Source organism: Suricata suricatta, chromosome 6, assembly GCF_006229205.1.
Source record: "Suricata suricatta isolate VVHF042 chromosome 6, meerkat_22Aug2017_6uvM2_HiC, whole genome shotgun sequence".
Lineage (NCBI taxonomy): Eukaryota > Metazoa > Chordata > Mammalia > Carnivora > Herpestidae > Suricata > Suricata suricatta.
In genome coordinates, this window is record NC_043705.1 from 57,375,899 (window position 1) to 57,390,006 (window position 14,108).

Genomic DNA, 14,108 nt, shown 5'->3' on the forward strand with positions numbered 1-14,108 from the left:
AAAGAGTATCCGATGGAAAAAAGACTGCCTCTTTAGCAGGTGGTGCTGGGAGAACTGGACGGCAACATGTAGAAGAATGAAACTAGACCACTCTCTTACACCATACACAAAAATAAACTCAAAATGGCTGAAGGACCTGAATGTAAGAGAGGAAATCATCAAAACCCTCGAGGAGAATGTAGTTCTCTTTTTTTGCTGGGTCTTTGTCTGGTGTGGGGACCAAAGTGATGCTGGTTTCATAGAATGAGTCTGGAAGTTTGCCTTCTATTTCTATTTTTTGGAATAGCTTAAGAAGAATGGATATTACTTCTGCTTTAAATGTCTGGTAGAATTTCCCAGGGAAGCCATCTGGCCCAGGGCTCTTACTTGTTGGGAAATTTTTGATAACTGATTCAATTTCTTCACTAGTTATGGGTCTGTTTAGATTGTCTATCTTTTCCCATTTGAATTTTGGTAGTTCGTGTGTGTTTAGGAATTTCTCCATTTCTTCTAGGTTGTCCAGTTAGTTGGCATATAATTTTTCATAGTATTCTCTGATTATTGCTTGTATTTCTGAGGCATTGGTTGTAATAGCTCCATTTTCACTCATGATTTTGTCTGTTTGGGTGCTTTCTCTTTTCTTTTTGAGAAGGCTGGCTAGAGGTTTATCAATTTCATTTAGTTTTTCAAAAAACCAACCCTTGGTTTCACTGATCTGTTCAAAAATTTTTTTCTTTTGGATTCTATATTGTTTATTTCTGCCCTGATCTTTATTTTTTCTCTTCTACTGCTGGGTTTGGGGTGCTCTTGCTGCTCTGCTTCTAGGTCTTTTAGGTGTGCTGTTAGATTTTGTATTTGTGGTTTTTCTAGTTTCTTGAAATAGGCCTGGAGTGCAATGTACTTTCCTCCTAGTGCTGCCTTTGCTGCATCCCAAAGAGTTTGGATTGTTGTATTTTCATTTTCAGTTGTTTCCATATATTTTTAAAATTCTTCTTATTGCCTGATTGGCCCATTCGTTCATTGGTAGGGTGTTCTTTACCTTCCATGTTTTTGGAGGTTTTCCAGACTTTTTCCTGTGATTAATTTCAAGTTTCATAGCATTGTGATCTGAAAGTATCGCGGTTTGATTTTAATTCTTTTATATTTATTGATGGCTGCTTTATGACCCAGTATGTGATCTCTCTTGGAGCAGGTGCCATGTGCACTTGAGACGAAAGTGAATCCCAGAGCCCCAGGATGTAGCTTTTTAAATATATCTGTCTGAGCCATCTTGTCCAGTGTGTTGTTCAGGTCCATTTTGATCTATCCATTGCTGTAAGTGGAGTATTAAAGTCCCTGCTATTAGCACATTCTTATTGATAAGATTGTTTCTGTTTGTGATTGTGTATTTGGGTGTTCTTGGATTTGGTACATAGACATTTATAATTGTTAGCTCTTCCTGATGGATAAACCTTGTAATTATTGTATAATGTCCTTCTTCATCTCTTATTACTGCCTTTACTTTAAAGTCCAGTTTGTCTGATATAAGTATCCAGCTTTCTTTTGACTTCTTTTGACTTTCTTTTGACTTCTGGTAGCATGATAGATATTTCTCCATTGCCTTACTTTCATTCTGAAGGTGTCCTCACATCTAAAATGAGTCTCTTGAAGACAGCAAATAGATGGATTTTGGGGTTTTTTAAATCCATTCTGCTATGCTGTGTCTTTCTTTTGGAGCGTTCAGTCTATTTACATTGTGTTATTATTGAATAATATGGGCTGGGGTGCCCGGGTGGCTGAGTCGGTTAAGCGTCTGACTTCAGCTCAGGTCATGATCTCACGGTTCGTGGGTTTGAGCCCCACGTCGGGCTCTGTGCTGACAGCTCAGAGCCTCAAGCCTGGCTTCAGATTCTGTTTCCGTCTCTCTTTGACCCTCCCCTGCTCACGCTGTCTCTCTCAAAAATAAACTAAAACACATTAAAAAAAATTTTTTTAAAGAAAAATAATGGGTTTAGAGTCATTATGTTCTCTGTAGGATTCATGCTTGTAGTGGCGTCTCTGGTACCTTGTGTTCCTTGCAGCATTTCCCGTGTAGAGTCCCCCTTAGGAGTTCCTGTAGGGCTGGTTTAGTGGTGATGAATTATTTTACTTTTTGTTTATTTGGGAAAACCTTTATTTCTCCTATTCTGAATGACAGGCTTGCTGGATAGAGGCTTCTTGGCTGCATATTTTTTCTGTTCATCACATTGAAGATTTTCTGCTATTTCTTTCTGGCCTGTCAAGTTACAGTAGATAGGTCTTCAGTTACTCTGATAGGTCTCCCTTTGTATGTTAGGGCCCTTTTTATCCCTAGCTGCTTTCAGAATTCTCTCTTTATCCTTATATTATGCCAGTTTCACTGTGATGAGTTGAGCAGAAAATTTATTCAAGTTATGACTGAGGGGAGTTCTCTGTGCTTCTTGGATTTCATTGTCTGTTTCCTTCCCCAGATTGGAGACGTTCTCAGTTATAATTTGTTCAAGTACCCCTTCAGCCCCCTTTTCTCTCTTCTTCTTCTTCTGGAATTCCTATGATATGGATATTATTCCATTTGATTGCATCACTCAGTTCTCGATTTCTCCTTTCATGCTCCTGGATCTATTTCTCTTCTCTTTTTCTTGGCTTTCTCTTTTTCTATAACTGTGTCTTCTGATTCACCTATTCTCGTCTCTTCCTCTTAAATCTGTGCAGTGGCCACCTCCGTTTTATTATGCACCTCATTTATAGTATTTTTTAATTCATCACCCCTATTTTTAAGATGCATAATCTTTGATTTTTTTTAATGTCTTATTTATTTTTGAGAGACACAGAGACACAGCATGAGCGAGGTAGGTAGGGTCAGACAGAGAGGGAGACACAGATTCTGAAGCAGGCTCCAGGCTCTGAGCTGTCAGCACAGAGCCTGATGCAGGCCTCGAACCCACCAACCATGAGATCATGACCTGAGCCGAAGTTGGACGTTTAACCGACTGAACTACCCCGGTGCCCCAAGATCCATAATCTTTGTAGCAATAGCTACTCTGGTGTCTTCATGCCGTTTTCAAGCTTAGCAATTAATTTTATGACAATTGTTCTAAATTCTTTTTCAGTTATGTTGCTTATATCTGTTTTGAGCAATTCTTTAGCTCTCATTTCTTCCTGGAATTTCTTTAGAGGGGAGTTCTTCCGTTTCCTCATTTTAGCTAGCTTTCTGTCTCTTGTAAGTTTTAAAAGCTTGTTATGCATTCTGCACCTGCAAGTTCTGCTATGTTAAAGGAGGCTCATTGACTGTCCAAGGCTTGTACATTCAGGAAGTGTCTCTTGTTCTACCTTTGGTTGTTTTATTTCCCTACTTGTAGTGATGTTTGGGACTCTACACCATGTGTACTTGGGCTTATTTCTTGAGGTAGCCCTGGAAAGCAAAACAGATAGACAAACAAACAGAGAACAAAGGTACGAAAACACACAGATAAATCAAACAAACAAGGGGAAAAAAAACCCAACCAAAGACAAAGGGTAGTCTAAATCATGAAACAGAAATCCCAGCTACAAATAAAGAGCAGGGTGGAGGCTGTGTTGATGGAAGAGCATATACAAAGCGAGAAATGACATGGGTAGGGAGAACGAGAAATTGAATATTGACCAGGCAGAGAGACTAAAAGGCTTAATCCAGTGAGAGAAAGAGGAGAATATGGTAGGAGGTGAAGAGAAAGAAACGAAGATAATGTTACCCAAAGAAATTATATAGTCTGATTATTCCAGAAAGAGAGGAAGAAAGGAAGGTAGTGAAGAAGGTGTAGAATATGCATCAAGAGAATGGATTAAATGTGATTATTTATGCAAACCAGTGACCAGAGTGCCCAGTCTAGGAAGGGGAGAGATAAGAATGAGATAAGGGAAAATATATCTGAATAGCAAGAATTGATCTAGAGTTAATCATGGCAATAATGCTAGGGCTCTGGTTTAAAAAAAAAAAAAAAAGCAGTTCTCCAGCGCGATGGGCATGATTTGGTGTAGGCAGGTCTCGCCTCCATTGTGGGGCCCTTGGGCCACTCGCTGAGGCCCCCCCATTTTTGTGGTTTGAGGAGAAAAATGGAGGTGCCCCAGTCCCTTCTCGAACCAAGCATTGCAAATTGCAAGTCCCTCTTTTGGGTCCGATCTCCCTATGCCGTGGGTGTAACCAAGGTGGGTGTAACCAAGGTGGGCCGTGTTCTGTGTCCCAAGGCCCGCCTCATTTCCAGATCTTAGTCCTCATGTTTAAATGATATCGCCAGGAATGTAATCCCTCAGGCTGGGCTCTTCCTAGCCGGGATAAAGTAGGGGGGGTGTGGGGGAGCAGTTCCTACTGGGACCAGGGCACCCAGATCAAGGAATGTGCCACAGCTAGAGATAAGATCTCTCTCTGAACACCCTGCAGTTAGCAATGGGATGATAGGTTCCCTCTCAGTCCCTGGCTGAGTTTTTTCTCTTCTCTAGGGACAGTTCAATGAGCAGTTTCAGCTGCTCTTCCCCTTCCCCTGGACTCTCTGTGGAGGGGGCTCCCTCCCCTCTGTGCCTCCGGTCTGGTCTGTTTTTATCTTCCCCAGTTCTCAATCATGCCCCTTTGAGGCTGTCTTCTTAATGGACTCTGTCTCTTTTCCTCCCAGACTCTTGAGGTTCAGTGTCCTTCGGTTTCAGCCCTTCTTTGTTTGAGAGATGCAGGTGGGAAGTACGGAGCTTCCTATTTCTCTGCCATCTTGCCTCTCTTTCTTGTGAAAGTTGTTTTAAATGGTCCCATGCCAGGCATCTGGTGGCTTAGTCTCTTGAGCATCCAGCTCTTGATTTTGCACCAGTCATGATCCCAACATTACGGGATCACGCCCCACACTGGGCTTTGCGTTGAGCGTGGAGCCTGCTTAAGATATTCTCTCTCTCTCTCTCTCTCTCTCTCTCTCTCTCTCTCTCTCTCACTCTTTCTCTGTTTCTCCCTTTCTCCCTCTGCTTCTCTTCCCTGCCCTCTTTCAAGAAATAAGAAAAAAAAATGATCCCACACCTCAGAGTTTTTAGCAGAAGCAAATGCAAAGCCTCCCTGAAGGGATACACTCCTCAGTCCAGGCCTCCTTGGAATCCCAAAGGGAAAGGTCTATGATAAGTTCACAAACCAAAATTATAAGTCATGGGGAAACAAGTAACCATCACTGTGAGCAGAAAGTATAAACAGCAGAATTAGAATCCAAGACATACAGATAATGAGACTTTGAAGATAAATATCAAATTACCAAGTGGAAAAAAAATACAAAAGAGAATGAAAAATATGAGCACAGAACAGAAATGCCATCAGAGGAGAGTAGGTTGTTTCTTTTTTTTTTTTAACCTTTTTTAAATGTTTGTTTGTTTTTGAGAGAGAGACAGTACAGGTGGGGAGGGACAGAGAGAGACACACACAGAACTGAAGCGGGCTCCAGGTTCTGAGATGTTAGCAGAGCCCGAAGCAGGCCTTGAACCCATGAACCGCGAGATCATGACCTGAGCTGAAGTCAGATGCTTAACCTACTGAGCCACCCAGGCACCCCGAAGGTTTTTCTTTTTTTTTTTTAAAAGAAGAACCACATACAACTTTTAGAAACAGCAGATGGGTGAAACAGGAATAGATGCATTTTAGTTAAAATGCAGGGTAATATCTAAAGAACTTACCTGGCATGTAGCACAGAGAGTATGATAAAAAATGTAAGAGAGTGAAAGAGAATTAGGTGGTCTAACATAATCCTCATCAGATTTCTAGAAGAAAATTCGAATACAAAGAGAGCCATTTTGCAAAGAGATTGTTCTTTGATAGTCCTTATTAGGATGAGAATTTTCTATATTTCATGCAAGATATGGATGATTAAGTTTAGACAGCACATGGATCCAAAGTACATTAGAGAACAAATAAGAAATCCACATTTCAATAAATCACATTGAATCTATGTGACACTAAATCAGATGTAAAAATATTAGAGCAGAAAGCAAAGAAAATTCACCTATAATGCCCTCAAAATTACATAAATTATTTGATTTCTAATTCTATTCTTTGCTTTCTTTCAGTGATATCTTTTGGATTTATTGAGCTTTTTTTTTTTTTCATTTATTATCACCCGTTCCCTGCCCAAAGCTTCATGGTTTGTATTGTGTATTCAGTCGTCTGTTGTTTCTGTTGATTCTTACTCATCTAGTTGATTTTTATGCTTGATTATCTTTGTACATTGGTTCTATTCTTTGAACAGTTATTGTAAGAATGACGTGAAGGCTAGGATGAAGGTGGCTTCTCTTCTTGTTTGCTTCTGTCAGGTTCTTGGTGGCATGACCAGTCTTGGACCATCTTCATTCGCGTTTAGTGTCTGGCATGTTTTAGTCCTTCCAGATGATGCTAACCTAGGCTGCGAGTTCACCTCTACTGTGAGGCCACCTCGCTTTCTGGCAGACTCTTCTGGCAGACTCTTCAGTACAAAAGTGGCTTTGACTGCTGGATTACTTCTCTGGGTTCTTGTTTATTCTTAGATGTTGTGTAGTAATTCCTTACCATTTTGTTAGTTCTTTGATACTCTTATGAACATGTTTTTATGTTTCATTTGCCTTTGTAAATTGTCCTCATTAGAGAGGTGGTCTGAAATTACTGCTTCCTGCCCATTACCAAAAGAAACAAATCATGGTATGCTCTTTTCAGAGACTCAAGTTTGTGTCTTAGAGTGGTAATGGAAGGTAGCTGTCAGAGGATTGTTCTGTTTAATATTCTGAAAAAGGTGAATTCTGGCCTGTTTCTAAAATGATGCATCATTAGAACAGGCGTAATAAAAATCCTTAAAAGCTTATTGTTTGATTTATAATTTGCAACAAGGTACATATTCAGAATAGCTCTTTAGAATGTAATTTCATTAGCAAAATAAAAACGTAACTTTCATGACCTGTAAGGTTCTGAGCATGATGTTTATGGATGACTCCTGCTGTCTCTCCTTACTTGTTCCTTCCTCCCTCTCCTTCCCTGCCTTGTCTAGTCTGTCACAACTCCTGTTAGTTTGACCTCTTTAATGTCTCTTAAAACCATGTGCCTTTTCATCCTTCTATTCCCTGCCCATGTTCAGATCATTGCCATCACTCCCCTGGATTTCCCCAACAGCCTTCCTGCCACTGTCCTTATGTCCTTTCAGACATTAGCCCTTGGCTCTCCTTGTTCTCAGGATGAAGTCCAAGCCCCTGTGTGGCCCGCGTCCCTCACATGACATTTTGTCCCTAGCTGCCTAGCTCCTGCTGTCACACGTTCACACTTTCACCCTCCATCTTCCTGTACATCTGCCTGTCTCCGGTACTTTTGTAAGCACACAGTTTCTGTTCATTAAGTGAAGGAGTGAATGATGTGTGTGAAGCTAGCGAGATCCAAGTAATCATAAGTGCTCTTATGTTTCTATTAGAAAGCTGTGGAGGTAGTTTAGCCCTAGTGCATGAGTACTATGTTAATGTCTGAATTTATTCATTTTATATTGTCTATCTTTAGAGCAAACCTTTCAGTGAAAAGTTAGAGCAAAAACAAACAACAAAAAACTGCGTCTCTTCAGTAGTTTGTTTTTAGCTTTCCTCCCCCATATAACCTTGTTAGAATCAGAGAGGCATCTCCACAGAGAGCACCTAGGAGGTACAGATTCCATCACATGTCCTTGCAGTGGCAATAGCTATAGGTCACATACTGTGTTTCTGACTGATGGCCACACACAGCAGATACTAGCCTCATCACCCAGTTCATCTTCAAATGTGAAGGACTCCAGTGACACTCACTTTTAGTCCTTGGGTCTTTGGTGGGATCTTTGTCTCTCCCAGGACCTCAAGTCTGTTGTGTTTTGTCAGATGAAATGGAATGACTCAGGTGCCTCCTTTTCATTTGTTTAGGATGTGTCATGCTGTGAGATGAACTATAGAATATTATAGGGCATCTTGAAATAAACATTTTTCTCATCATCTAGTTGACAGTACTACTTCCTGTTTGTTGACCGTCACAGTCACTGAATGTCTCTTATCGATTGCACTAAAATAATTTTTCTCTATTTTGATGATCTGATGTATTGTTTTATTATGGTTATTTGGAAAGTCCTGTTACTGCTACTAATTAAAGAACAGTTCCAAGATATGCAAACTCTTTAAAAAACCTGATTAGAAGTCATTTTATTAATTTGCATTCTGATCTGCATTTAGGAGACAAAAGTAGCTCCCTCACTGGGAGAAATTTGTGGTCAACAGTGCCGCACGCGCGGTCACCCTCTCCCCGCCTGTATTAGACGTCTGGAATGGGTTACGGCGTTCTTTCTCGGCACAGCCTACTAACTAGCTCAACACAGTACTTCACGTCACCCCCACCAGGGAGATCTGGCACTTGAGACTCCAGGACTAGCTTGTATAATTCTTCCTTGTTCACTTTGCACAGAATATATATTTTTGCATGTTTGTACTTTATGGCTCTACACACATTTATTTTCCAACTAATATTTTGGATGCTGTTTCTCCTTCCTCCATTCTGTTCTTTGTGGTATCTACCAAACAAATTGTCTAAGCAAATAAAGGTCACTGTAATAACAGTGATGATAACTAGTGTGTATCGAGTATTTACTATGTACTAGGCACTGTACTAAGTGCTTAACTTGCATTATTTCATTGTAATCTTGTAACGACTCTGAGTTAGAGACCATTATTATTTTTATTTTATAGATGGAGAACGAGGTCAAGGCTAAATAACTTGTAAATGGCAGAGCCTGGATTTTAGCCAAAGTCACCTGCCTTCTCAGCCCCTCTGAGGGCTGAGCCCCCTTTCCCTTAACCAACGAAGGCTGGGTTAAAACCAGAATGATCATAGTAAATATGCTTTTGCCTCTGCTATCTTTGGGCTAAAATAAAAGCCAGTACCTTTGTATTTTTCCAGATTGCAAACCAACTTAGCACAACCTTTTTTGTCTCTTTCTAAGAAATTTATAGTTTTATATCTATTTTTAAAAAATCTTCTGGAAGATTTCATAAATATGACTTAGGTTTTTATTAACCTCTTTTGCTTTTATCTTTCCATATCTCTAACAACCTTTATAATTTTTGAGAGAGTAGCTATCTTTGTAGGCTGTCTTATACGTTCACAGATGGTATTATTTTATCTGTCCTCATACCATCTGCAGCATCAACCTAGTCTATTCCAATTGGTGTTATCTTTCATTTATGCAGGAGTGAGTTATTAAAATAAAACTTTATATTTGTATAGCATTTTGGGTAAACGTTGGGGTAAAACATGGATATATTTTATCACAACAATCTTATGCAAAGAAAATTTAATTTTTTATTTTTTTCATCTCCTCTTGAATTACTTTATATGTAGTCTTTGGAATTGAATTGAGTTCAATTCAACAACTATTTATTGAACACATATTGTGATCCCAGACTTGTGGGAATGAAGAAATGATCCCTTTTCTCATTGAACTGATAATCCAGCAGAAGAGACAGAGAAGTAAATGTAATTACTATTTCCACTATGGGAAGACTATAGAGGATCATATGGAAAAGGATGGCAAAGGATTAAATCTGGTCTAGTGAGCCCAGGAAAGCCCTTTCAGAAGAAGGGTACGTAGGAGTTTGCCAAGCAAAGTGGAGGTGGTAGGCAGTAGGGAAGAGGAAGAGAGTCTTCACAGCAGAGTGAGCAGCAAATGAGGAGGCCCTGCTGTCAGAGAACTTGGATGAAGATGCTGGAACAAGTTCAGTCTGACTGAAACTTACAGCGAGAGGAAAAGAGTGGCAGTGGCTTGAGGTGAGACTTGAGAAGTAAGGTCAACAGGGACCAGTTGTCTTCCGTGGGTCAGTGAAGGAATCTAGATTTGAGTCTAAGATTATTGGCATTGATGAGCTGAAAGCAGAGGTAAGACATGAACAGATTTGGGTTTTAGAAAGACTGCTCAGACTACAGTATGAGGGAGAATGGATTGGAAAAAGAGCCAGAAGTGGATCTGGGGAGGAAAGTTAGGAGGCCCTTTTTGTAGTCAGTGCGAGAAATGATTTTTACTTACTACATGAGGGTAATGGCAGTGGAGATGAAAGAAATGGACTGATTTAAGAGGCTACCCCACTGAGAATGGAGGAACCAGTCTGGCATGTTCTACTGTGTCATGCTGAACCAAATGCCTGTTCTACATAGTAGGGTATGAGCCTGAGCCAGAGAAAAATGGGAGAAAAATGAAACCAAGTTGGTATGCATTTTGTAAATAGGCATGATGCCATCGAGTAGTTTAAAGCATAATAAAGAGAAAAGAACTTAGTTAATTGCCAAGTACTGTACTCAGTTTAACAGTCATCCAGGCAGGATCTGAGGTAAGGCTTGCCCTTTCCATCAGTATGTGTGATAGCAACAGAGTTTTGGTAGACAAATGTGTATTTAGTAGCTGATGTTTCCCTTTGCCAGTCCTTCTTTCATTTGCTTGCTTGCTCATTCTTTTATTCATTCAAAAAAAACCACAAAAAAACATTTACTGAGGGCCCCCTATTAGATATCTTTACTTATCTGAGTCTTTAATACCACAGTTATGGCCATTACACCTAGTAACCCTTTGTAGTAATGCCTAGTGTAGGCCTTTGGTGTTTATAGGTACTAGATGGACCACATCTCATTTAGGACACATTTAGTCAATCAGGTTTCCATTTTAAGTTGACAGCTTTGCCATTTCCTCCCAAGTGGCCCACCTATCACTTGGGGTGCAGTCACTGGTGAAATCCTGCACCCCTGGTTTCCCCTGTCTTCTGATATCATCTCCTCTGTACTTTCTGTTGCTGTTCCGAGTGTTTGCTCAGGTTCAGCACACCTAATCCCATTTCAGTCAAACAGTCAGTCAGTTCAGCAACTACCACCGAGTCTCCCATCAAAGTAGTTGGCCGAGTGAGTTGTGTTTTGACTGAGGTGATCAGTCGTTTCAGTCAGAATAAACTCAATTGCCCATTGTAGGCCTATTATATTAGCCAAGGGAAAACAAGCAGTTGTAGCAAATGAATCCTCAATCTCAGCAGTTTAAATACCATAAAAGTTTATGTCCTGCTAATGTAAAGTCCAGCTGGTGGGAAATGTGAGACCCTGGGTTTTCTGTTTCACGAAAGGGACCCAGGCTGAGAGAGCCTTCAGGTGGCTCACAAGATTGTTCTGGTCCCAGCATTCAGCTGGGAAAGAGCAGATGTGAAGGATCACACACAAGGTTTTTATGAGCCAGAGGTAGCAGTGGCTTAATCCCTCCTGCTTACATTTTATTGTCTACAACTTGAGTACATGGCCGTACCTAATTGCAGAGGGAAACTGGGAAATGTCCCTGTGTTTGCCCTGGAGGAATGGAAAACCTAATGAGCCAGTTTCTGCTTCACCTAGCTAATGACTTTCTTTGTATGGTACCTGCTCTCTTATTCAAATGAAAGGGGCAGGGAAGGGCCAGAGGTCTGGAAGAGGAGTCTCTTTTGTGTTTTTCTAAGTAGCTGTTGTCTCAGTGCTGGACACTTGGGAAATGTCTATGTTCTGAATTCCTAACATAACTTATAATTGTTATTACTCTGTTCTCACAGGGAGATAAATGCTCGACTAGATGCTGTAACTGAAGTACTCCATTCAGAATCCAGTGTGTTTGGTCAGATAGAAAATCATCTACGTAAATTGCCTGATATAGAGAGAGGACTCTGTAGCATTTATCACAAAAAAGTAAGTGTGATAGAAAACAAATCTATTAAAATTGGGAATGTTCTTCAGCATAAGGAGCCCAGATATTAAAGGAAACCGTTGCAGAGTTTTATTTTTGTTATTATTTTGTGAAATCTTAGAGATAATGACAGAATTCTTTAGAGAATCAAATTGCACAAGTTGAAGGTATTCCAGTTTTTGCATCGTAAAAAGTGAAGTGTGCCCATTTCTGTTAACTACAGCAACACACAGAAGCCTTGCTGTTGTAATACAGGGTGTTCTCATGTTGCATCCTCCAAATGTGGACTGTCATCACAATAGGAAATTTCTTAGACTGGTCCATTTTAAAAAGAGATGCCTTATTTCTTTTGATGCCAGAACAGCTTCTTATATGACTTTTCCAAAGGAAAAATCTGCTAGTCTGTTTGTGGTGTTAACAATATTCAAATGCGTTTGGGTATGGAAGCTAAGCAAAAAGCATTACTGTGACTTTCATCACTTAAGCTTTACAGTTTATTATAACAATAACAAGAGAGGTTTTCCCCATGAGGCTAGCAGGAGATTTTTCAACAGAAACTTTGCAAGCCAGAAGGGAATGGCACAATATATTAAAAGTGCTGAATGGGAAAAATCTGCAGCCAAGAATATTCTCTCCAGCAAGGCTATCATTCAGCATAGAAGAAGAGATAGAGAGTTTCCCAGACAAACAAAAATTAAAGGAGTTCGTGACCACTAAGCCAGCCCTGCAGGAGATATTAAGAGACTTTGAGTGGAAAGGAGAGACCAAAAGTGAAGTATAAAGATAGGAAACCCAAAACCAATAAAAATGAATATTTCTGTAAAAAATCAGAAGTCACACACAAGAAAGGATATAAAATATAATAACATATACCTGAAATGTGGGGAGGAGAGAAGAATGGGTTCAAACTTGAATGACCATCAACTTAATATACACTGCTACATGCAAAAGAGGTTATGTACAAACCTAGCGGTAACCATATATTTAAAAAAAAGTAATAAACTTGTAAAGAATAAAGTGAAAGAAATCTAAGTATATCACTAAAGAAAATCAGCAAAATGAAAGAGAAAGACAAGAAAGAATCAGAGAAAGTCTTCAGAAACTACCACAAAACAAGTAATAAAATGGCAATAAATATGTATCTAGCAATAATTACTTTGAATATAAATGGACTGAAGGCTCTAATCAAAAGACATAGGGTGACAGAATGAATAACAAAACAAAACCTATCTATATGCTGCCTACTAGAGACTCCTTTTAGATCTAAAGACACCTGCTGATTGAAAGTGAGGGGGCGGAGAAACATCTGCCATGCAATTGGATGTCAAGAGAAAGCCAGAGCAGCAATATTTATATTGGAAAAAGTAGACTGATAGACACTATATAATAATAAGGGTGACAATCCAGCAAGACAATATAATAATTGTAAATATTTATGTACCCAAATACACAAACAGTTAATAACAAACATAAAGGAACTAATCAATAATAATACAATAATAGAAGGGAACTTTAACACCCCCCCCTTACATCAATGGACATATCACCTAAACAGAAACTCAACAATATCTCTGAATGAAACCCTGGAATAGATGGATTTAATAGATATATTCAGAACATTCCATCCTAAAACAGCAGAATACACATTCATTTCAAGTGCATAGGGAACATTCTCCAGAATAGATCACATATTAGCCCTCAAAACAAACGTCAACAGATTCCAGAAGATCCAAACCCTCAACAAAGTAGTATTAGAGAAAACAAACTTCAACATAATCAGGGCAGATATGAAACCCCACAGCTCACATCATCCTTTTTTTTTTTAAATGTTTGTATATTTTGAGAGGAAGAGAGTGTGTGAGCAGGGGAGGGCAGAGAGAGAGAGGGAGAAAATCCCAAGCATGCTCTGCACAGACAGCACGGAGCCTGATGCAAGGCTTGATCTCACAAACTGTAAGATCATGATGTGAGCCCAAATCAGGAGTTGGATGCCCAAATGACTGAGCTACCCAGGCGCCCTTAACATCATCCTTAATGGGGAAAAATTAACTTGTCTTGAATAATACAAGGATGTTCACTCTCACTTTTTTTCAACATAGTACTGGAAGTCCTAGCCACAGCATTCAGACAACAAAAAGAAATTAAAGGCATCTAAAGGGGTAAAGAGGAAGTATAACTTTCACTATTTGCAGATGACATGACACTCTGTATAAAAAACCCTAAACTCCACCAAAAGTCTGCTAGAACTAATAAGTTCAGTAAAGTCACTGGATACAAAATCAGAGTACAGAAATCTGTTGCATTTGTATACACCAATAATGAAGCAACAGAGAAATTAAGAAAGCAATCCCATTTACAGTTGCACCAAAAATACTAAGATACATAGGAATAAATGTAATGAAAGAGGCAAAACACCTGTACTCTGAA

At 39.5% G+C, this 14,108-nt stretch overlaps 1 protein-coding gene across 4 annotated transcripts in view; it reads left to right on the forward strand.

The window, feature by feature from the left end:
• The window catches only part of MSH3 (mutS homolog 3), a 176,271-nt gene that overhangs the window by 78,376 nt on the left and 83,787 nt on the right, over positions 1-14,108 (forward strand). For all 4 annotated transcript variants that reach the window (XM_029942517.1, XM_029942518.1, XM_029942520.1 and 1 more), the window contains one exon: positions 11,551-11,683. In XM_029942517.1, coding sequence (XP_029798377.1) covers positions 11,551-11,683 — 133 coding nt within the window. The remainder of the gene's footprint in view (positions 1-11,550; positions 11,684-14,108) is intronic.